Genomic DNA, 25,598 nt, shown 5'->3' on the forward strand with positions numbered 1-25,598 from the left:
CTTCCCTCCTATTCGTGATCATGTAACATCTCTAACAACAACTAACACAATTGCTTATGTGGAAAAGAAACGTCAGGAAAATATTATTCTATTATCTCTTAATGAAGTCTAGCAGCTGGAAATAAGGGAAGTCAACACTATGTGATCATCCAGCTTGTTCTAATCACTCACTGCTTAGAAACTTCTCAACTAAAACATTACAGAAGAATCATTCTATTGTTATCAGACCATGTTTATCTATCTTGCCTTTATGGTATGTAGTAATTTCTCATTCATTTTCCTTAACTCTATTAAGTACCGTATTATGCAATTTGTATGAGAGACACTGTGCATAGTGGTACCGTACTGTATACAGACCTGTCTACACCTGTCGCATCCCCATGTAGAGAGCTATGCCAGTGAACCGGTAGGAATTCAACTCTGCTCACTTTAAGTTCCTCTAAAGACTTCTTAAAATGAGTCTGCAACAGTTTCAGAGACACGGTCCTAAAATCATCAACTTGGGAGGTGGTGGTGGGAGGGAAGTAATGGGAATCAGATATTAATGTTAATCAAACAAAGGCCTAACACATGATTTCAAATATGTTTCTCAACTATACTAAAAACATTTTTAAAGTCCTCTTTCCCCATTTAATCATTTTTCTTAAAGAAGTTACCTACATAAGCAGTTTTTGTGAAATGTTGTATAAGAAAACTGTCAGGAAATAGTTAAATATCTAGTTCAAAGTTGTATTTGGTGTATCCCCAAGTAAAACCATATTTAGTTCCATGATCAAATATATTTTTGTGGGGTGTTTTTTGTTTTGATTAGAATAAATACGGCATATAAATTTATTAGGCAAAAGTCTTACCCTAAATGTTTAAATTGTTTCAATAGTTATACAGGAACTTATAAAAATATGAGTTTAGTGTTGAGGGACTCATAGCAATAGCTAAAATTATCAATGACCGTTTTGAGGAAAAACCAATACTATTTTCCATTTTTTGGTTTCTTTCTCAAAATATGAAAATATTTGCCGTTCTTAAAATTAACACATTGTTCATATAACATTTCAAAAGCAACATAAAAACTGTCTATACCATATTAAAGAATTCAATTAATGAAGAGAACGATAACCCAAGTTTAAATACTTAAGAATAAATCTATGATTAAAGACTTACCACATTCAACAATGCTTCTAAATCGCAAATCACACACAGGACCTATGCCATGAACCATGAACACTAAATGGTCTATTTGAGACAGCTCCCCTATAAAAAGCAAAAGAACAAATAGTATTAGTATCTGATCATGCTCACAGTGAGGCCGTTTAGTCATGTAGTTTTATAATAACAAGTATTTAGGGGTTAGGACAGGACAGTAATAATGTGGCCCAGGATACAATTTCACCTACAAATTTTCTTTTATAATTAAGAAAATCCATTTCTTGCCACCACTCCAATTTTACTTAACTTTTCCTGTCTATATTATTTACTGTAATGCCAGTGTCATTCCACATGCAAGAAAGTGTGGAATTACACAGTTATATATATATATATATATATATATATATATATATATATATATATATATATATATATATGTGCATGCCTCAGAGCCTGCCCATCTATGGAAGTACAGTGCAAGTTCAAAGAAGTGAACACTTAAAAGCAATTCAAGCACCTCAAACTGATGACCATGTTGGGTCTTTTGTTCAAATGGGAAGAAAAAGCTGTAGTTTCAGACAAAGCAGTCTAAGATTTATACAATTAGCACAACATTACCAGTAAGGTTATACTCTCACACTGTCTACATCTATTAGCAGAAAACTAACTAATGTTAATTTTCAAAAAACTTATCAGAATTATGGGATGGAGTAGCCTAAAAATCCCAGACGCAGATTTAGGAAGCCGATTTAACTGTGAAAATGGAAGATTTATTTGTAGGCAAGGAGCAACTGACTGACCCTTACAAAAGCAAACAATGTTCTCCACTAATACGCAATGATGGTTGCACTGATAACGCTTGCCTCTTGGTTGTAAGAATGGCACTCTCCTGGAAACACTGTCTGTCTGACAAATATATTGGGGCAAAGAGTGATTGTTTTGCAAAGCTTTGATCAATCTGATTTATAAACCACAGACAAAAAAAAAAAAAAGAGGGACTCTGGAGGACTCTCCCACTGCAGTCCACATGCGCCCTGTCACATACCATCAGGAATTTCATCATGATCATCATCAATGCCACGCTTTACCACCCTGGGCCTTGTCTGACCATCTTGTGTGGTCCCCCATTCATCTGGTACTGCAGAAGGTTGGAACTGAACTATAACCTGAAAAGAAATATATCGTCTAACTTTAAACAAGGAAAACTCATTTTCTAGTCTGTTTATCTAAAAATTCCGGCCTTGGAATGTACGAAGGTACTGTATGTTTTAATATACCTCCTCTCATTCACTAAATGTATCCCTTGTGACTGACTCCAATACATTTTCTGCTCTTGGCTGCTATTATTCCTATGCTTTATTGGGTGAGTGGCTAGCCGACTAAAACTAAACTAAAACAAGACTTAAGTAATTCTTGTGGGTTTGGGGGAAGTAGCTAGACAAAATAACCTTTGCCAAGTTGTCTTCCATAACTGGGGGAAGTTGGTCTGGTGATTGGTTCAGGTTTGCAATGCCCAAGAGTACCTTTCATATTTCCTCATGTCCACACTTGGTTAGCAGGTTAGATATTTTTCTGTCAGGAGACAGACCTGACAATAAATCAGTCTCAAAGTGACAACATTATATATACTTTTTCACATGGGGCAATATCTTAAGTCAATTCAGAAACCTCAGCTAGCACAGAATTCAGCCATCTGCCTACTTACCTGAATTTTCAGCTAGAAGCATGGTACATTCCACAATCTACATTGGTTTGGTGCAATTTAAGGTACAGGTTTTAAACTAAACAGCCCATAATGGCTTGAGTGCTGCCTAACTGAAGGATTTGCTAGCTGAAACGTCATAGCTTCTGTTATATGCAGTGTTGTAGCTGTGTTGGTCCCAGGATATTAGAGAGACATGGTGGGGGAGATAATATCTTTTATTGGACCAACTTCTGCTGGTGAGAGAGACAAGCTTTCAAGTTCACACAGAGCTCTTCTTCTAGCCTGTGTTATGCAGGAGTTCATAGTACATGATGACAGCGGTCCCTTCTGGCCTTAAAATCTATTGAATATCTCCTCACATGATACCACAATAGCCAAGGTCAGCTGAGCTGACAATCCCTCATTTAACCACTAGGGAGCTGCTGGCAGGTATTCACAACAAAAGGCCTTTGACTTTAAAAGTTGCCCCACCTCCTCAGTGGCCTAAGAATATCCAAGTGTACTGAATTTATGGCTACATTGCAAAATCTCTCAGGTTTTAGAAGGGAGGATGATTTTTATTGTTTCTGATAGTTTGTTGAGGTAAGGAACGTTTATAAATATTATTTTTAATGTACACACGCCCAAAGCAATGGATAAGTGCAGTTTTAAAACTCCACATGCTAAATTTGCATTCAAGTTATGCCTTAGCTGTACATAAAAGCACTTAACTCCATGCTACACTGCAAAGACCTAAAAACCAGATAGTTAGCATTACCTTAGGATTATGCATAACAATTGTTTCCCCATTTGGAAATTCAAGTCGCCGGTGCCACTGATTTGTAGTTACAGCTTTTTTATATTCTGCCTGCAACAATAGACAAGTTAGGTAAAACCAGCATGTTTGTTTAGACTAACTACATGTAACATGCCAATTCAAAAGTTAGGGCTTGCCTACATGATGGACTAGGGCACTCCAGCTGGGGTGTATATTCTCATGTGCACCAGTGTGTCACATATGACCTGTGTGAACCCCGCTGGCATGCACTAAAAGTTCTCTAGTGCATGGTGATGTAATCCTGTTTCAAACAGCACTATGTCAGTGTGCACTAGGAAACTTTTAGTGCATGATATGCTGGTGCACCACAATCCAGTTGGTGTGTACTAATGTAGTATTTTTCAATTACTGGTCTGTGGACTGGTGCCCATTCCCGAGATCTCCCTGACACAGTTTAGGAAAGCAGAAAGCTAGTCCCTGATATCAAAAAGGTTCAGAAACACTGCACCAATGCACCAGGTTGACAGGCATTTAGAATATGCTAGGACACTACTCGCATAATTTTATTTACAGTAGGGAAAATGATAGGGATATACAGCACTATAATGTGACTCAAGTTATAATCTGGCAACTGCATAAATATATTTTAGGCCAAAAGCAGAAGGGGACAAAAGTGAGTCTTAAAGTATCTTACAAAGCCCCACTTTGTGCATTAGAAAACACTAATTTAGCCTCTTTCTGTAATATAATTTCAACCAGGAATGTGAAAGCTTTCCTAGAAGAGAGGTAATAGCTCAGAATTGTTACGATAAGTTCTTAGTTATGTTTACTTAAAAGTAACACTGACCTCTAGCTTCTCACTGAAATCCTCAGTATAAGGAATAAACCTGCTATCTTTGTCTCCCTTATAAAACCATGTACATTGTCTGACTTCAGAGGGCTCTTCGTCCCAATATACAGCTCTTCTTAGTCTGTCATACAGGTAAACATCATAGCGCCCCCCATCAGTGCTCAAAACCACGCTCTCAGGATCAGGTTGGACTAGAATACAAAATTAATGTTTTGTCACAATAGTAATGTGTGCTTTCCTCTTTTAAAACTGTGAAAGAGATTAGCATCCTGACTGCAATTAACCAATTAAAACAGTAATGAACTCTGTTCAAAACCCCTGCCTTTACCTCTTCCATTATAATTTATGTACTTCTCCACACTTTTAGATAAAGGAGTGAAAACATTTTCAGGAGTGACAGCTTGGAGGTACTTATTTTTTCTGTTGAACAAAGGACATTAATGAAATACTAGTGGAGAAAGACCTGTTTAGACATACTGTGGTGTGTCACTTTCTTCAGTTGTTCCATTATGAAATTCAGTAGGCTGAGAGCAGAGTAAAATATACTATTATCCTGATCTATGAAGTAAAGTGTCTCAAAGACAAGGATTCTAGTTAGTTTCAGATGCATGCTAGTACACAGAAGTGAGTGGAGTCTGTGGAAAAGCACAGCACCACAGGATGGACAGAACAGAAAAATGAAAACAGACCACAAAAGGAAGGAGGGAAAACAGGAGAAATAATATGAAAACTTAGAAGGCATTAGAACAACAGTGAACAAGCAAGTTCCTCAATCAACAGTAATGTAGTTGCTAGAAATTCTCTACATGTTATACAGCGTACAAGAATACTAATTCTGTATCCACCTCTCAGATTCAATTATCCTTCTTACTCTAAGTGTGTAACAAATTGAGCCCTGAAAGTTTATTCTCACTGCTTAGTTATGTGCAGCAGATCCTATTCGACTCAATGGTATTTTGCAGAACCACCACCTCATTCCACCCTAATCTTCACCCACAGATACCTAGAATCAGCTAATAACTTCCATTTTTTACATCAATAACTATCCTACAAAGCTGGGCCATCAACCTGTAAAGGCTAATATATCAAGATAAGTAAATCCATTTGAAATCACACTCTTCTAGCATTGCTACTTTCTAATAAAAAGGTCTTTAGTGGGAGTGGAATGTTTTGCCATATTTCTCATTATAAATTTGTTTCTATCAGATCCTTGAAAATAACCTTTTAAGAAATTGGTCAAGTTTATATCTCCAATTACTGGAAAAAATAAATTAGAGACATGGTTGTCAAGACGGATAGGGTTAATCATTAGACCAACCATCTCTTTTCTGAAAGACCACTCTGCTCTATCATCTTCAACAGGGTAGATAAAAATCAATTATTTAGAAAAAAAAATCAGAATTTTTTACTTAAATCAGATTTTTTGATAAAATGCTTTTTGAGGAAAAAACCTATATAAAGATAGTTTTAATTAAAATACATTATAGCTCAAAGATATCTCATCATGGAATAGGGATTATAAATTCTAATTCTGTAGTATGAGATGATATATTAATGTAATGTTCAAGAAAAGTTTTGTAAATATGTTCCAATCTTATGGGATTCCAGGGGCACCTGTACAGATTATTTAGATTAATCTTTCTATCTACACAATTGGACTCAGTGCTCAGTCTAGAAGATACCATCAGAGATGCTTAGTTTTGCAGTTCTCAAACTGTGGATTTGTGTCTCCAAAGATAACATGCTTGTTAACAGCAAAAATGTTTTTAAATAAATAAATAATACACAGAGGTGAGAAATAACAAATCTGCAAATTTGAGTACACAGAGTCAATCCCTTACCTCTCTCAAAGTGCAAAGTTTCAAAAAGTTCAATGAAAAGAAGATTGTTGGGGACAGAATAGATCTGGACAAGAAGTCTGGAGATAAATGTGAGAAGAGAGGGACAGGCAGTAGAAACAAAAGTGAAACTGTTTGAGCAGCATATTCCAAAAGGCTTGAGGTCTTTCTGAGTGTAGCGTTCATTGATTTGAGATCTACCATACCATTCTCTCACCAGAAGGGAAAACCTATACTGGCAGCAGGCCGTAAAAGAGACCCAGTTTGGGAATAAGAACCATTCAAGAACTATATGTTTATTGATGATGTTTTAAAGAAAGTCACACCAATGAACTGATGGAAGTCACTTAAGCACTTGGATTCAGAGACTGTTAAAGTGATAATCTCACTTTTAACAGCAGTAGCTTCCTCTTCCAATGTAGAAAGAATATTTTCTTCCTTTGGACTAATTCATTCCAAATTGAGAAATCATTTGGGGCCTGAAAAAGCAGGAAAGTTTGTTTTTTCTCTTCCAAATTATGAACAAACAGGAAAATGAAGGTGAAGACGACTGAGTTAGCGGCAGAAGCCAATATTTTTAAGTTTCTCATGTTCACCTGGCTGACAGTCTATTTAATTTTTGTGGGTTTTTTAAATACTTCATTTAAAATTGTTTTTAAACTAAAATAGTTAACAAAAACAAACCCGATTTTAAAAAACCTGAATGTTTAACTAAATTCAAAAATTCATATGCTTGTTTTGTTAAAATATTATGTGTTTGCTGTTTAAGAAAAAATCCAAAATACATAACGTTGTTGTTTTAAGTATCAGAGGAGTAGCCGTGTTAGTCTGGATCTGTAAAAGCAGCAAAGAATTTAATAGACATTTTGGAGCATGAGCTTTAGTGGGTGAATACCCACTTTGTAGGATGTTTTTGTTTTAGTTATATAAAACAATTTAAAATGTCTGTCTGGTGATGTTCTCCTCCTAGTACAGCATGGCAAGAAAATCGTCCAAATATTAATGATTAATCTGTTGAATTGGATATTGTTCAATTCCCAATGACTTCATAAATATCTGCTTAATTACCTTTGGTAAATAAAATAACCAATCATTCATGTTCTGATATAGCTGTACAACTAATCTGAGAAGTTTTCAAAATAAATCACTTAAAAAATGTATAGTGTGTACATCTATCTCTGAGTTGTGAAGAATATGTATTAAGGTTATAACCACCACCAAGAATGCACTTTTATGTAGAAATCCATGATTAAATCGAGACTCCTGACTAGTGATTTAAATCATGATTTACTGTATATACGGTCCATAAGCCAAATATTTTTGGTAAAAAAGTGACACATCAAAGAGAGGGGGTAGGCTTATAAATGGGACTACACCAAAATTTGATGATTTTAAACTTTTATGGAATTATTGAGTTGAATATCCAAAACATGGTTGTTTTGTTTACCTGGAGTGCACAGAGTCCCAGGCATAGAGTCCCTCAGCTCCCTGTGGCCATGGTTCGCCATTTCCAGTCACTTCCATTCGCCACTTACCCCAGCTCCCATTGGCTGGGAACGGCAAACTGTGGCCACAGGGAGCTGAGGGGCTCCATGCCTGTGAACGCTCCAGGTAAGCAAAACAGCTCGATCCAGCGGCTTAACCTGATGCACTGGGAGCCAAAGTTTTCCAACCCCTGAAATATAGGGTCAGCTTATGAAAGGATCATACTGTTTTTCCTACTTTTACTTATCCATCTTGGGGAGTTGGCTTATAAATGAAAGGGCTAGTGAATGAGTATATACAGTAAATGAAATCCACCCTGATCTTCAACCCAAAAAGATTGATATTTTGCCCACCCACAAGAAGGAAGATGTAAGGCAGAGCTAAAAAAAATATAGTGCATACAATCACACAGAAATGCAGCACAGCAAGTTTGTTATTGTGGGATGGTTACTTATATATTAGATCTGTAAGCCTCAATAGTAATGATGACAAGTAGCAAACGTCCAACCTAGTAAACCTCTGGATTAGTAGGGGGGGAAAAAAAAAAAGGATTGGTTCAAGTTTACTTTCTCTGTATAAGCCAATACCCAACATTCTCACAGCATTCCTTCTTCATCTTTATAAATGAGCCGCAGAACCCCTGCATCTATCTTCACATTCAGTGGCATGCAACCACAATGTAAGAATAAGATGTAAAGAAAGTTTCAGTGCTTACCAGAGTTATAAACTTCTTCTAGTGTTACAGAATCTAGAATGCTGAATGGCATCCATATTTGCTTGTATTCCACCTCCTTGCAGTAAAACCAGTGAGGCTGAACTGGTTCATATTGGTTCTGTAGCAAAATAGGTGGTGCCTGCACCAGTGGACCTGCAGGTCTGGAAGCTTGCAGTGGTTGTGATGGTAGTGCCGGCTGTGAATGAGGAAACTGAAAATACACTAGTTTTATTACAGATGATTCAGGTATCTCAGTCTCAAATTATGTTTATTGAGTATATTTTATATTTCATTTAGGAGGTTATTCTCACTTATCATTCTCACATGCTCCCCTTTCCAAATTATTATCTTTTTGGCATACAACTTTTATATACAGGATCTCCACCTGATGGTGTTTTTAAAATCCATATCATTTCAAGTTAAAGATATTTTTCTGTTCTCAGAAAAGATGGGTAAGTAAAAATGGCAAAAACTATATGACTCTTTTTCTCAGAAAAAGTAATCAATTAACACTGCTGAAGTTTCAAACTTGTTATGGTCTAAGTGCTTTCCTTCATCTGAAAAAGTTGTTTTAAAATAAATGTTTGAAGTTTGAAAATTCAGGCTCAGCATGTTTATCTTTCCTATGGGCACCATATACATATCTATACTCTGTTAGCTACTCACTTAGACACGGATACACCAATGCAAGTGTTCACAGCTAATTTCAGCAAGTGGCTTGTACTTGTTGGGTTCAAAAAACACACAATCTGTGTCCCCAATCCTGCAAATGAATCTGGACAAGTGGATCCTTACCCCAGTGACTCAGGAAATTTAAGTCCTGATTCTGAGAAGCACTATGACTCTAAACTTGATTTGGGCTTCATAGGAGTTGTGGATTCTGATGACCTCTCAGGATCAGGCCCAAACTGCAAAAAAGGAGTTTTTCCCATTGCCATCAAGGGGACCAAAGATTTCAGCCTCATGTTAATGTGAGAAAAGATGGCAAAATCAAACACCCAAAAAGTAAAAATATTTCAAATTCCGAAAGTTAAGGTTGTTCAGGCATCATTAACTTGGCACTATTACATATACTCATAGACAATTATCTTTCTATTCCTCTTTCCCTAGTGAGCAACAGAGGCAGGAAAATTTATGTAAAATATGTTTAAGCTAACATCATCCCTTTAAAACTGAAATCATTCTGACTACCAGCTTGTCCTCCAAAACCAAAGGATTTTTAAAAAAAGCTATCCTGAGAATCACAAGAGCTAGAAACTAATGTTTTTCACCATATGAAACCCTGGAATTCAGAATTTTATCTGTTACATAGCCTAGCTGTTAAAATCAAGTGGCTCTGAAGACGTCACTTTTTGGGTAAACTTTCCCAAAGCACTGGTCCTAGATCAGTGAAGACATTTTGATATCAGAGGTCAAAAGGACTCAAGATTCTCTTACTCTGTTAAAGGGTAACATGAAGCAGAACTAACACAGAAAATTAAGACTATGGTTAGCGAAAAATAGAACAATCTGAAATAATTCTATATTAACACCAAGAAATCAAAGATCATTCGCATACCGGTGACAATGATCCTGGAGGGGTCGGATACATGTGGATAGGTGGTACAGAGGGTGGTGTCTGACCAAGCTGGCTTGGTGTCTGACTCTGCTGCAGCTGTGGTGGAGTTATGTAAGGATTAGCTCTACTGCTTAAGGTGGTATGGCGATATGGGTTATATCCTTGCTGCGATGTTCCATGAGGTGGAGTAGAAAAGTTTGCAAGTGGGGGACAACTCTCTGGAGGAGTCTGATAAGCCCTGATTCCCACCAGGGAAGTAGGTGGTGCACTAAAAGATGACTGTGGCTTCGGAACACTTGCCGAAAAAGCATTCTGCCCCTCCTGTGATCCAGGCAAGAGTGGGAGAGACGTTAGAGCCTTGGAGAAGGCTGATGGTCCAACAGGTGGTGTCACTGTTGTTAAGGGTGGCTGCCCTATGCTTCCAAATGGATCATTGCTAGTAGGTACTTGGGAGAAATAGCTAAAAGTCTGTGGTGGATTAGGAGTAGCAGAAGTCTGACCCAAGAAGCTGTCTTCTTCTCCAACATCTGTGGAATCATCTGCAATGAAACATACAGCAATGGTTAATGGAGCTATTCTAAGGAATTTTATCATTTGCTCTATAGTCAGAAACTGCTCCATAACTGTATAAACTATTTCCAATATTTTGCTTATCTTAAGTGTTTTGGCAGAATTTAGGCACGTTCATGAAGGTTAAACATGCCATGCAGTACAAGGTAGTAAATCTCTAATAACATTTGATTAATTTTATAGTCCATTTTAGAAACACACAGACAAAGCAATCTGAGTTAATTAAAAATCCTAGCTTGTTAGCCTTAGATCTGAATTCCTCTTATTTACAACGGGCTTATCATACCAACCCAGGTGTACTTGCACAATACAAAAAAATTTAATCAAGTAGTAAAAAAATGACATTATAAAAACTTCACTCTCTTTTATTTTCCTTCATCTGCAAAAAGAGGACCATTGAACTCATTCCACCTCCTAAGAAAAGGCCAGTATAAACAGATGTGCATGGAAGGATGACTTACGCCGACTTTATTGTATTCCAGGGGGAAGCAGGTTCCAAAGTACATGAACATTTTGGAGCAGCTTGGCAAAAGCTCCCCCTTCCCACAAGTCAACAATGTAACTTTGAGACGAGTTTCTAAACAATTAGTGACATGGTTGGCTCTAAATATGTTTAGTGTCCACACCACAACATAGTTTACACTCCATTAATGGAAGTTGCTGCTAACTGCATGACACCCCTACCAATGTCCAATTGTTTTCCTGCAGCCAGGTCATAACATTTATTTTATTACATCAGACAAGTTGCTTAACACAGCTTGTATAACTGATTGGCTAGTCCTCCATCCTCCCAGCTTTCAACATAATGTTGATGGTGTTGCTTGGCCTCTGCGCACATAGCACAAGTCCATACTTTCCCATAAGCACGGATGCAAACTTGATTAGGTAATCAAGTAGCTGTGGACATGGAAAAAGGTCAATGTAGGGTAGTCTTGTGAAACATTATGGCACAGATACAATTTAGCCATAATGAACACGCCAGAGCCTCATTACAAAAAGAACTGTAACACTACTGTAGTCATAGCCTAATCTGGGGGGTGATGAACTCAGTCCTCCCAGTTTCCCCAACTTTCTTTCAAGTAGCACTACAGACCAGAAGATTACTCTCACCATTATTCATTACTCTGCTGCAGACTTTGCTTGCCTCTGACTGATTTTTTGGAAAACGCAAGGCTGCTAAGCCCACCAAAGCAATTGCATAGTGTGTGGTTCTCTTCTGAATGCTATACACATTTTTTTTTTAAAAAAGCACCCTTTACTTCATTGGCTGTAGGGAGCAACCCCTTTGATGGTAGCTCCTTAGTTGTTTGCACACTTTCCTTGATTTCTTTAACACATATTATATAAGTTGGTATCTTATACTTTGGATTTTGGACATCACAGTCTGCAACTAAAAACTCCCTATTCCAATAAAAATCCAGACCTTTCCTTTTCCGAGTTTCCTCAGAAAAATATTGATTATTTTAAAAAAGAAGGTCCATGCATCAGATATGCCCTTTGCCACTGAGATATGGCAATGTACTACTCACCCTTGGACTAAGCTATGCAATAGCTAAGGAAGGTGAGAGAAATCTTAGATTTTTAAATATCAAAAGTCTTTTAAGTAACAGTACAACAATACTAAGACATGAAGCTGGCCACCACTCTGCAGGGTATATTTGTTGGAGAGAGCTGTGGGAGAAAGAAGAGACACAAACATTCAGTTGAATATTTGTTAGCCTTAGCAGAGGAGTGAACAACACAAGGAACAAGAAGAGAGGAGGTAAAAAGGAGCAAAACAAGGGACATTTTTGCAGTCTGGTTTCCTGTACACTAGGCTGGCAGTTCTGAAGAAGCCCCTCTGCCTGAACTTGGCATGATAGGCTTTAAAATCAGAAGAATGATCATTTCAATACCCCATCTGATCTTTAGATTTTTCCTATTTTCCAGCTGATCAACTCTCATCAGGAACAGGGCCCCCATGCACTCTGCTTCGTGTAAGTACCCAAGCTCCACTCTATTTCTGTGGTCCAAAGCCAGCTGGTTGTTTTTTCAGGAATAATCCACCAATGACTTGCCCCATCTTAACCAACATCAACTCTAAATAGGGTGTGTCTCAACTGGAAGGCTGAGAACCATCACATAAGCAGGAGATATATGTGAGCATGCCTCAGATAGATAAAAACTTATAAGACAAGTAAGTATATAAAGAACCTACAGTGAAAGACCACAGTAACCACCATACCAGATCAGGGCAGTTGGTCCACCTATTCAAGTATCTTATCTTTGACAGTGACCAATGCCAGTTAATTCTGAGGAAAGAACAAGGAACCTCACAATAGCCAGTTAGAGAATAAAGTATGACTGTGAAATCTTGCCTCTAGCTTCCTTATCTCCCTGCTTGTTGCAAACAGAATAATTAATTTAGTTCCCTTTTCCTTCACTGTATGGCACTGACTGTAAGGCCACTTTTTTCCCTCATTGGTAGGGTTTCAAGATCAACTCCAAAAGTAGCATTTAGGGACATTCCCTTACAACAGGCCATGCCAGAAATTCATTCTGTCCCTGCCTTAAACACAAATCCTGAAGGGCTCCCACCAAACAAGCTAGTGTGTATAAAACTCACTAGTAAAAGTCATTGAGGGTATGGCTACATTTGGAATTTCAAAGCGCTGCCGGGGCAGCGCTGCGGGAGCGCTGCCGGGGCAGCGCTTTGAAGTGTGAGTGTAGTCGGAGCGGCAGCGCTGGGAGAGAGCTCTCCCAGCGCTGCATGTAAACCACATCCCTTACGGGTGTAGCGTGCAGCGCTGGGAGCCGCGCTCCCAGCGCTGCTGCCCTGATTACACTGACGCTTTACAGCGCTGTATCTTGCAGCGCTCAGGGGGTATTTTTTCACACCCCAGTTGCAGCGCTGTAAAGTGTGAGTGTAGCCAAGGCCTCAGTGTGTGACTGCATTTGCATAACACCTAAGCCATCTGGTTTTATGTGGGAGTTTGAGAAGATGGGAAGCAAAATCTCCTTGCCACCACACCCAAACACAGAGACAGAATGCAGGTCTGTAGTCTCTCCACCCCATCAGTGCAGTGCAGTGTGGGCCCCAGTTCTGTTTAAACCTTCTATGCAAGACTGGTGCAGAAATGAGTGCTATGTTACAAAGGGAGTACAGGAGCTCCCACTCTGGGAAGCCCCAGCAGAGGGCTTAAGTGGCATGGAACCTTGTGCTGATGCTCTGCATCACGTGAGTTTCACCTGCAGTGAGTACATAATAACTTGGACACTGAAAACAATTATAAATCGAAGGCCAGACCTTCGTCCCCCATAGCTCCTGCTTTGCAATGCTCCAGCAACACAACAGGGGAATTACCAGACACCTCAGAGTTAGCTTAGCTAGCCCTCACATGTGTGGAGAACATCTAGGGCATGGTCTCAGCATTGTTGCACTTCAGCAATCCCTGGCTCGTAGAACAGCCCCTTGAAGGCTGTTAGCAGCCAACACAATTTAGAGAAACAAAGACCGTTCTAAGTTACACTGGGAGCTAAAAATGACCCCTTAGGCTGTGAGGAAAAATCATTCCATAAAGCTACTTTTGCTTCCGCTCCATTCAACCATAGACAAGAATGCAGCTCATATATCAGCAGCTGTTTGCAACCTCTAATAACAAAGATCTATTTGCAGCCAAGATAGGTCACAATACGACAGAGCACTGACGGAATGGAGGGGAATCCACTGATATCCAAAGAGAAAAGACTGGTTCTCAAAGGCAGCTGCCCTAATAATTTTTTTTAAAAATACTACACGGTAACACAACCAATTGCCATCACTAAGGTAGGCTGTACTGAAATGAGTTTCTTCCCATTATACAAGAGTGACATTATGTATTGTGGTTCCAGGCTACTTCATCTGCATTTGTAAATTTCTCTCACCTTCATTCATTATATTATGCACTTCCAAAATGGAATTAAAAACCAACCAAGTATGTCAACCACTATGTGGCGAAGGCCAAACTGCATTTTTAATTAAGGCGCTAAGTCACGAAGTTATGCTTATATACTACTCTCAAATCATAAGACAATACCCACTTACGCCAAATGAAGTTTACCAAAAGATCCAGACCCTTAGTTACTAAACCTAACCATTACATTTAGCATCACTAAATCTCAATGGACAAAGTGATGCAGGGCACCTTCAGGTATGCCCTTCTATTCTTTCCATCCTTTTCTCTTCTGTTTTTCATCTCTTCTGCCTCAATTTGTGTGTCTGTCTCCTTTGTCATTATGCTGTACTCTTGAATTTTTATCCCTGTTTGTTAGCAAAGAAATGAACTTGAAAAATTCAATCCACGAGTTTCCCAGTAACTAGAACAGATTAGAAAGTTTCGCCTGTAATTTTCTGTTTTCCTCCAGCACTTTACAAGCATTGTCAATGAAGTGGATTCAGTATATTAACTTCCAATCCAGCCAAAAGGAACTAGGAACTCAACTATGATTACCAAGATAAACACTATTTATGTGCAGTCTGTAGACGTGTAACTTTGACTTTGAAAACTCCCATAACTGTTACATTTTTGATCTCTCGGTTATATTTTTAATTCCTTATCACAGGGGTGGGCAAACTTTTTGGCCTGAGGTCCACATCAGGGAACAGAAATTGTATGATGGGCCATGAATGCTCACAAAATTGGGGTTGGGGTGCAGGAGGGGCTGCAGACTCTGAGGATGAAGAGTTTGGGGTGTAGGAGGACATTCTGGGCTGGGACCGAAAGGCTCGGAGGACAGGAGGGGGATCAGGGCTGGGGCAGGGGTGCAGGAAGGGGCGCAGGTTAAAGCTGAGGGTGCAGGCTCTGGGGTGGGGCTGAGGCTCAGAGGTTTGGGGTGCAGGAGGGTGCTCCAGGCTGGGATTGAGAGCGAGAGGGGGATCAGGGCTGGGGTAGGGGGTTGGGGCATAGGGAGAGGCTCAGGGGTGCAGGCTCTGAGAAACATTTATCTCAAGAGCGGTGAAGCCCTGACCCAGCACCCTGGCAAGCGCGGGGCTGAGCTGTGTGGTGCAGCCCAGATGCAGTGCTCCAGCCAGAGCGGGGTCAAGCCACATGGTCCAGCCCCGACCCAGTGCAGGGCTGAGCAGCACTATATAGTTCGAGGGCCACAGCTTGTCCACCCCTGCCTTATCACATGTAAAATATAGACTATTATGAACTATAATAATTACTGATATTGCAGAAAAGACAAAGACATTTCAAACTTTCTACCAAATACCTACGAGTAAAACACCCGACTATTATTCCTTCCAAACAGCGCTGTAGATGAGACCTAACACGTCTTTCTATGAAAGACAGGAAACAAGTTCCTGATGGAAGGTTTGGGGGTTTTTAAAGCAAAAAATTGCTTTCTTTTAGCTTTACTAAACACTAAATTGGTGTGTCAAGACAGGCTGGCATTTTATATAATATGCAAATAATATATTAAAAGAAAAAGGGATGGACCACAGGTTCAATTTTGTTCACATATTTTATATAAAACTATACTGCATATTAACTACACATTTCCTTTTCATTTGCAGTTTTCATTGTATAACAGAAGCCATGGCCACATCTCCACCCAAGGCCATCTGTGCAACAATAGTAACAGAACTGCCCCATCTTGGGATCCTGTTGAACTCATCTCTGCTCCCAATGAAGACACAGATTCTTTTATCTGCAGCTGGCCAAGAATCCCTATTTACAAACTAACTGAGGACTTCATAAAATTTAATGCCTCAGAATTACAGCAGGCACAGTTTAAAAGTTGCAGTATGACACACTGCATTGCTTTCTTCTTGTCCTCCATACCACCATGAAGTGATTTCCAATGCACCAAAGGCAATGGAACATAAAAGAGATGTTGACTTGTTTTTAATCAATATCACTTTCGTTATATGCTTTTTTTTCCTGTGAGGGAAAATGCTCTGCATAACTGGTCATTTATAAGACAGCTGCTCATAAAAATAGAGATTCTACTGCATAGCCTCTCCTCTCAGATGTGGACAACAAAACACAACTGCTGGCCTTTGAGGGTGCGATAGAGTTATGAAAATATGTTACTTCCAGCATTAGCTGTCAATTCACTTAGTGCAATTCCAGAATTTGATTACCAACTATAATAACCTAGATGGTTTAGGACTGCAAAGGTTTCCTCTCTCGTATATCTTGCTGTGAAAATTAAGGCTCTAACTCAGAAGCTGTTCTGTGCACGTGGATCCCTGTGTGACAACCCAGCACACCCTTATTCATCCCTGTTACATAATTAGGATATGTTTTGCACAAGGTATGCCTTGTGACATATCACTCTAAAAGTCTGAATCTGCGAGATATTAATATCAGGTTGGATTGTATGTGTTATCATAGTATGCGAAGATAAGCTAGGTTATGTGTCACTGAAACATGTTGTGAGGTTGAAAACACCCACAAGCAGCTTTTCAAGTACAACAGTAAAAAGGCCAAACATTGTTTATAGTTAATTGAGGAAATGCACATAAGCACAAGGATTACCCCAGGAAATATGTACAACAGAAACCTCTCAGAGATAGCACTACACACTGGGAACGTTTGACCCAGGTCACAGCAAAAGAGCTTTCCAGCAAGGGGAAGAAGATATAAAAGGGGGAAATGACATCATGATGGTATCACCCTCTCCCTACAACAATATACCTGGAAACACCTGAGGAACAAAGACTGAACTGGGGGAAGTGATGGTCCCAGGCTAAAGAGATTTCCAGCCTGTGTATGAAAACCTGGGAAACCAAAGCTGCAAAGCCAAGGCAGCTTGCGCCTTAAGAACCTGCCAGCCTATTTATCAGTCAGGGTGAGAATTTGTTGATTCATATCCTATCTACCTAGTATGTTAAGTTCAGTTTGTGGTTTTGTTTATTTACTAGGTGATCTGTTTGCGATCACTTATAATCACTTAAAATCTATCCTTTTGTAGTTGTTAAACTTATTTTATCTTTTAATCCAAACCAGTGTGCGTTTGACTAAGGTGTCTGGGGTCAGCTTGGTTACCACAAATGTGCACGACCCTTTCCACATTGAGGGAGAGGCGAATCAGGTGTTAAACCCATATACTGGCCAGATTTGTCCATGGCAGGACAGTACTGCTCTGGGGTCCTGCGCTGGGAGGCTGGTGGTTAGAGAACCTGCACGTGACTGCAGCTGGGTGTGTCCCTATCTGTGTGATTGCTGGTGAAAGTGCAAGCCTGGAGGGCTTTGCAGCTTGTCACAGCAGCACAGTGTGAGAGGGAGCCCAGGCTGTGGGTCAGAGGGCTCAGTGGTACCCCAGTTCCAGGTGGCACCCTGGGGGGAACTCGTCACACCCTGTGATGTCAACAGGACTATGCATAGGTTCAAGGGTCCGCGCAGGCAGGGCAGCAATGCTGTATCCATCAATTCCCAAGGTTGAGCATGCAGAAGTCAGCCAGTAATATGCACCCTCACTAGTAACTCCTTGCTTTGGAAATCATTCCAACTGGAAATCTGTGTCTGACCAACTTTTAGAGCAAAATACAAAGTGCATCTTTGATCAGGCTTCTAGGGTTGGAAACCCATTACTAGTTAGATTCCTGGGTGGCGAGCTTCAAAAATCTTACCCTTTTACGCAAAGTGGTTCAGTAGCTTGCGGTCCACCTGCAAATTTACCTGCATGAATGGGATATCAAAAGCGGCTGGTGCTTCAGAGGAAAACCTTGTGTAGCTGCACTGAAGTCAATAAGTATTGCACAGACGCAAGAGCCTGTCCACATGGATGTACTTAGAGCACCAGGACCTTAGAATTTTGTGTATCCTCAATTTTTTCACATAACTCCTTATGATGGCTGATAGGGTGTGGACCTCTTCAATATAAAAATTTTATTAGAGTTTATGTTTAAATTATATAATACACGAGTTAAGAAAGGAGTGTCTATACGTCTGGGTATAGTGCTTAAATTGTCCAAAAGTACAAAATTTGGTTTGAAAGTCATAAGATACACATAGTATGTAATCTGCAGTATCCCAAATTCAGATAAATAAATTCAGCAATACAGTTAAAGTATTAGCATCTAAATATTTGGGTACATCACTCATAGAAGGTTATACTAAGAGGAGCTTGTGGAAAGCAAATATAGCAATGAGTGAAGATTGTCCCACACTAATTGAGAATTTAGGAGAGCTTGTCCCTTAGAAAATACAATCCATCAGGGAAGCACACCTCTACCCCAATATAACGTGAAATCGGATACAATGCGGTAAAGCAGCACTCCGAGGGGATGGGGCTGCGTGCTCTGGCGGGTCAAAGCAAGTTCGATATAACGTGATTTCACCTATAATGCGGTAAGATTTTTTGGCTCTCGAGGACAGCGTTATATCGGGGTAGAGGTGTATTTCAATTACTTTCCTGACTTTGCTGCTCTCCAACAAAAAGAGAGGACAGTAGGTTGTCTGTTAAAGGACTATGCGCAAGCCTGCCATACACATAAAATTCGTCTAAACCATATGTAGGGCAAACCTCTCTTTCATAGAGAGTGAGGTTTTTGTAGTTCCTGTACATATGGTATTAACTTTAATACATTAATAAATATAGTGAGCTGTAGTACTGTTGGAGCCAAATCTTAATCTTCTAACCTAAGTGTGCTTAAACCAGTCACAACACTGTATGAATGTAATTTACAAATATTGATTTCCAGGGTATTTTTTTAAAGAAAAGAATTAGTTTTTGATTGATGACACTTTCAGAAGATCCATATACTACTGAAGTTATTTGAAAACAAGATTTAAAAATCAAACAAATGCACTAAAAGCAATTGATTGTGCAGATATTCGTCTGGCACACTTTTAGGGGGCTATATAGGTAATAAAAAAACTACAGCTCTCATGCAGTTAATTTTGCAAAGAAATTAAAGTGTACATGCTGAATGAGCTATTTGCACTGGTTTATAGCTTATTTCTCAACTGATTACATTCACACTTGAAGGGAAGATATGGGACAAGTGCCTGAGGACTACTTGTTGTACAAAGCTGGAACTTTTAAAGTAAAAACATTAGTTATTCTTGTGCATGAAAGTACCCAAACAATTTGTAATAGCTCAAACAAGCACTATTATTTTTAATTAGGTAACTGACAAAAGGGAAAAAATGTTTCTTCCTCAAACAGCACCCTCCCAAAGCTACAGCAAAATGACACACTCCAGGGATGAGAACATGCATAAGACATTTCAGCCCAAAGAGAACTTTTCCATAAAGTTTTTTAAGAAACTGAAAAAACAGGCTTGAAATAAAAGTTAGCACTGCAGCTTTACTACAACATAGAGAACCCCACTATGAGACGGCGGTTAAGACCAAACAATAACTTAGTTTACACCAGGGAAAGTTTTCTTTGAGCAGATCTGGTGATTGAAATCTGCCTTCTTGTTGCCCCTGAGAAAAGAACAGGACATACAGTTCCGGGAACTACTACCACAGAGAGACTAAGTGGAAAAACGAAAGGAGAAATGGTTTCTCCCCTCTGACCACATATAAAGTGGTACAATTTACCCTCAGTTCAGGATTATCCAGGACGGCTTCCAGAACTGATGTAACAGTAGAAGACCCTTTCAACAGAAATACATACCCCCCCTTTAATTTCTGCTCTTTGTGCTAACCCTAGTGAACATGGTAAACACATATCTCTGAAGGAAATGAAGATCATCAAAATGAAAGATCCAGAGCAAGTTTTAGGGAGCAGCTCTTCACAGGGTTTTTATTCATGGCACAAAAATCACATCTGTGTGTCACAGCACTGGATGCTGCAGGACATCACTGCTGAAATAGGGGGAAAGGGCAGCAACCTGTACCAACACGACACTAGACAATAAAAAAGGGAGCTGAGTGGTCACCTCCCCACTGTGCTGAACCCCTGAGTCCATCAACCACAACCCCACCTACGCCCGACACTTTCCCATATCTCCTACTCCCCACCACCACCCCGACATCATTTCTCCCACATAGGTCCCATCTCATCCCCCCTTCCCACCAACTACCCCCAACTCCGTGTTCCCTCCACCAAGGCCCCCTTCTCATCCCCCTAGCTACACCCGACACCCTTCCCCAGACCAAGGCCCCAAGTCCATCTCCCCACTACCCCACCTGCTCCAATGCCTTCCCCCACATCCACCTCCCCCCACCATCATTTCTTCCAACAGGGCCCCCAACTCACCCCCACCATCACAGCTACCCCCAACACTGTGGTCCCCCCTCCCCACCAGCAGGGCCCCCAACTCACCCCCACCACCACAGCTACCCCCAACACCGTGGTCCCCCCTCCCCACCACCAGGGCCCCCATCTCACCCCCACCACCACAGCTACCCCCAACACCGTGGTCCCCCCTCCCCACCACCAGGGCCCCCATCTCACCCCCTCAGCTACCCCCAACACCGTGGCCCCCCCTCCCCACCAGCAGGGCCCTGATCTCACCCCCACCATCACAGCTACCCCCAACACCGTGGTCCCCCCTCCCCACCACCAGGGCCCCCATCTCACCCCCACCACCACAGCTACCCCCACCTCCGTGTTCCCCCCACCAGAGCCCCCATCTCAGCCCTCTACTGCAGCTATCCCCGACACTTTCCCCTCCAGCAATGCCCTCAGCAGCATCCCCCGGCCGGCTGCTTCCTGGCAGCCGCACCCCCGCCAGGCCCCGCGTACCTGCGCCGAGGAGAGCGGGCCCCGGGGGCGCAGCGGGGGCCTGGCTGACCGGGATGAAGGGCACAGTGAAATTGAACTCGGTAGCCGAGGAGGAGAAGAGCAGGTTAGTGCCGCTAGCGGAACCAGGCCCAGGCGGTTTCGCGGCGGCCATAGCTGCGGCTCCTCCACGTCTCCTCCCGGGGCAGCGAGAGCAGCGAGCGCGGCCTTCCCCGCCCTTCGCGCTGCCCGGCTCCAAAATGGCGGCGCCTGGACCCGCCCGCACCTCACGCGGCAGCGTCAGGGTGAGAGGGGAGGGGCCGGCCGGGCCGCCGCCATTGCCGCCGCGGGAGGCAGCCTCGGCAGGAAGTTCGGGACCCATCTCCGGGAGCGGGCGAGCGCGTGGTTGCGGCGGGGCGCAGGGCCCCATCTCCGGGAGCGTCAGTGCTGGGAGTGCCGCCTAGCGCCTGCCCCGGCCCGCGCGGAGTCGCCCGCCTCGTCCGCAAGATGCCGTGCGTGGCCGACTGGCTGAACAGCCCCCTCAGCATCGTGCAGGGCATCTTCGGTGAGAGCGGGGCCGCCGGGCGGGGCGCCTGGGCTGCCGGGGGAGATACAGCGGGTCGGGTCAGGGCTGCGCTCCGGGGGGCGGGCAGCGCTGAACAGCGGGGCGCACAGGGCGGCTGTGGGGAGGGGAATCAGTGGGTGAGCGCCGGGCCGGGCAAGTGGGGGAGTTGGGCCCTGAGGGGTGCAGGGTCTCCATGGGGGGGGCGAGCTGCGGGAATTGGGGCGACTCTGCCCGCTTGGCGGGGCGCGGGGCGGTTTGTCGGCGCACGGAAGGAGTCGAGTAACCCAGCAAGGGAGGGCGGGGGCCAAGCCGGCTGCAGCCGTGGGTGTTTCTGGTGCAAGACCGAGTCTGGAAGCGGTCACACTGAGGTGCAGCATCGCGGTGGGGGCTGTTTTGTGCCTTAAAATAACCGGACACAGAGAAGTTGGGCAAGGGGCATGTTGGGGGAGGAGTGTTAAAAGTGCCGGGCTAGAAATGTTGTGTGGGAGAGCTGCTGTCTATAACTAACAGGGCTGCCAGGCAGCCCAGGCAGCCTGCGGGGGACAGATTTCCAAAAAGTCTCGTAACACAGCAAAATTATTTTCTCACCAAAGACTTTAAATACTACTTTCAATGAAGGAGTCTCCTTCCTAATGGGAGACCTGACAGGGCAAGACATGCACATTCACTTGTGCCCAAGATGTGAATACACCATTACTTACAACAGTCTGTTCCTTTTGTGTTAATAATCCCACTTTGCAACAATTCCTCCTCAGACTTACTCTGAAAAGATGCATTTGGAATGCAGTTTCTTCATGTTTAGATGTCTTGAATGAAACCTTTTATAATGTTGAAAAAAGTATTGCAAGACTAAGACGGTTCATGGGTGATGTTAGGAAGCGATGGCTGAAGTTACTGAATCTGAGTCTGGTGTAGTACTATCCAAATTTTACCATGGGCTCATCTAGTGGGTAAGGAGGAGGGCTGCCTCACCATACAGGAAAATAGGGCTATGCGTTATCAAACTTTGCTGAAGAAGCAACTCAGGAAATCATTGGACACTAGGAGATATTTAGAGATTGAGGTGAGGGCAGCTAGAAGTAAAAAGGAATAATGATGGCAGCTACGGTGGACTAGAAAGGATCTAATTTCAAGGACTTCCTAATGAGGTGCATGTACATCATATATAATCTGGGACCCTGTCAACACTGGACTCCAGTTTAAGAAGTTATGCTTTTATTTATGTCCCAGCTAAGAAGGTATGTGTAACAGTTGAGTGAGCTAGTATGGACAGAGCCAAAGCATGTTGGGTGTTACTTAAAATGTATTCTTGTCCAGAATTATAAACATTGTTCTAATAAGCTGTAGCACCAGCCAGTCAGTGTTAGAAGCTGCATTTTGAAAAATTGTACTTAAGCTCTGTTTGATGCCCAGCACTGCAAAGACCTTAAAACGAGGCAAAATTCCTATGAAGTTATATCCCCCTGCTGGTACCAGGTATATAGTTCTCAACTACCAGTACCACTACTTAAGGACATACCAATGAAGCTCTTGATTTTAACCAAAACATAATTCCCCAATTTCTTAATGACTGGAATAGGAGCATGTGCCGAAATAAACACTTCCCAAAAGTATGATCATACATGCACAGTAAGTAGAAAGGGTAACAGATAATCCCCCAGCTCTTCCTAGTGGTCTCTAGTGTATTTGAAATCCATCTGAGCTTTTCCCCACCTATACACTAGCTATATTTTCCTTATCTCTCTGTTAAGGTTGTAACAGAAAGATGAGAGGAGACAAATGGCATCAAGGTTGTTATAATATACATCTGTGTAGGGATAAAGTCCCATTAAAAATCAGTTCACATCAGCATATTCAAAATGAGTGTCAAATTGCTCATAGTGCTGGTCAGAATGTTGAATAAAAGTCCAGTGTACTGTACTATTGCTATTATTAATGCAGTTTGTTTTCTAGCTCAAAATGGTCCAAGTCCTGACTGGGAGAAGAAAGTAACTGAATACTTTACAGAGAAGCTAAAAGAAAATAATGCAACTAACTGGGTAAAGTTGATTGAATTGTTTGGAGTTTTTTCCATCCTTCGAAATCCTGCAGTCTTTTTCCTCTATTATAGTGACTTACTGTTTTTTGGGAAATGCGTTCGTGGAACTTGCTCATACTTATCTGAAAGGGACACTGTGATTCTAGGCCAAAAAAATGGTTTATATTAAAGTTATTTAAATGTGAATAACTGGTACACAAAGCAAAATATATAAGGATCTGATTCAAAGTGTGTTGAAGTCAATGGAAGTGATTTCAGTGCACTTTGAATCAGGACCTAAACTCCTGAATGCTACCTAAATGTGCTCCATTAGGTGGCAGTAGCTGACAAATGCTATCCTCTGTTGTATTTGTATAGGCATTAAAATCTGCCCTGGCTACTTGTAAATTGGAGATACATTTTTTACTCCAAATGTTTGTGGTTTCCTGCAACATAGCATCTGATTGGAGAACCAGCTGTTGTGACCACTACCTTTCAGTTCAGTTAGGAAAGTAATTCACACCTCCCACTAACTGCACCCTCTTGTGCCATCCAAATTCCTGTGTTGTGTTTGGAAATCGGGTTACCACATTCTCATCTGCAAATGTAAGGTGCAATACAACTTGATTCCTCAGAGTATGGTTCTACTCTGAAAGATGACTACAATTGACACTACTTCTATATTTATTGGCCCTCAGGAACTTTCAGGTCAAATCTGCCCATTTGAATGATAGAAAAGATACTTTCCCAGCCTGGAATCTGAAAATAGTTACTTTACTGTCTTTTGCATGAAAAGATTTTGCAACTGGAAGTTAGTGAACAATTCCGTTAATAATACACAAGAAGGAATAGAATTTTCTTCCTCTTACTCTGTTGGTCCAATAGAGTGAATAGTAGTAAAAGGATTAAAAGTAGTAAAACCTTATTTGCTTATTTTAAAGCAAGCAGATCTGATTCAAAATAAACACCAGGCTTGATATTTAGTACCATGTTTTACATGGTAACTTTTCTGATTATAACCATATTTTAATATGGCTACTTTTCTCCAATCTGGCAATCTATCCAAGACCTGATTTTTTCAAAATCAAATAGACTTCCCCTATAGCTTGTGCTGCTGTCATTCAAGTCATGTGGAATTTGGTTTGCCTGGACAACCCATGTTCTTCTCTTTCCCATTGTCATGTCATCCCATATGGAAAAGCCTCCCTTATCTTAAAGGAGCCCTGTGTTTTGGCTGCTTTTTCTTGGCCATTTGGAACTGTGGATGTTTTGATAATCAGAAGTGTTGTATGCAGTATCTTACTTGTTTTAGCAGTGACATGGCTGTATTCCCTTCATGTTTCCCATTACTCAGAGTTGTGCTGTTCCCGTATGAAAATGAATAAAAATAAAGATTTTTGTAAAAACCTTCTGCATGATAGGTGCATCCTGCAGTATGTGAAACTTTGCACTTGTGTTGCTAAAAAAGAAAAAAAGGCAGCCAGACCTGGTGATATGGAAATAAGTCACTGCCTTATGGCATGGAGTGGCCCTGGAATGTTTCTACATCAGCTTACCTCTTTTCAGCGCTCCTCAGTAATTTTACTAAGGCTTTCTTGCAGCCAGTAACTCTTACCAGCCTAGCTTCTTATCATAAACAAGTCCAAAATCAAGTCCTCAAAGTCCAAAAGTTAAGTCAGTATATTGAAAGGTCATGTATTAAAGTTTATGTATTCATCCTTTCCCATACTTCATCAATCCACTCCTAG

General features: G+C 41.3%; 2 protein-coding genes across 6 annotated transcripts in view; one reads left to right on the top strand and one right to left on the bottom strand.

The window, feature by feature from the left end:
- The window catches only part of SEC23IP (SEC23 interacting protein), a 50,257-nt gene extending 28,526 nt beyond the window's left edge, over window positions 1-21,731 (bottom strand). For 2 of the 3 annotated variants that reach the window (XR_007775112.1, XM_050958939.1), the window contains exons 1-8: window positions 21,293-21,519; window positions 10,055-10,593; window positions 8,497-8,707; window positions 4,456-4,649; window positions 3,609-3,698; window positions 2,192-2,312; window positions 1,162-1,251; window positions 358-499 (exon numbers count right to left, since the gene is read on the bottom strand). Coding sequence is in view for 2 of the 3 variants with exons in the window: in XM_050958939.1 (XP_050814896.1) it covers window positions 358-499; window positions 1,162-1,251; window positions 2,192-2,312; window positions 3,609-3,698; window positions 4,456-4,649; window positions 8,497-8,707; window positions 10,055-10,593; window positions 21,293-21,443 (1,538 nt within the window). In the remaining variant the exon portion in view is untranslated. Of the gene's footprint in view, window positions 1-357; window positions 500-1,161; window positions 1,252-2,191; window positions 2,313-3,608; window positions 3,699-4,455; window positions 4,650-8,496; window positions 8,708-10,054; window positions 10,594-21,292 lie in introns of all 3 variants that reach the window. The other variant, XM_050958938.1, reaches the window with a different exon arrangement.
- MCMBP (minichromosome maintenance complex binding protein) overlaps window positions 21,673-25,598 on the top strand; it is a 41,455-nt gene continuing 37,529 nt past the window's right edge. Inside the window, exons 1-2 of one of the 3 annotated variants that reach the window (XM_050958991.1) lie at window positions 21,673-21,833; window positions 23,775-23,872. In XM_050958991.1, the coding sequence (XP_050814948.1) occupies window positions 21,776-21,833; window positions 23,775-23,872 (156 nt within the window). In that variant the 5' untranslated portion in view covers window positions 21,673-21,775. The remainder of the gene's footprint in view (window positions 21,834-23,774; window positions 23,873-25,598) is intronic. The other 2 variants (XM_050958990.1, XM_050958992.1) reach the window with 2 other exon arrangements.

This window comes from Gopherus flavomarginatus, chromosome 6 (assembly GCF_025201925.1).
Source record: "Gopherus flavomarginatus isolate rGopFla2 chromosome 6, rGopFla2.mat.asm, whole genome shotgun sequence".
NCBI classification, from domain to species: Eukaryota; Metazoa; Chordata; order Testudines; family Testudinidae; genus Gopherus; species Gopherus flavomarginatus.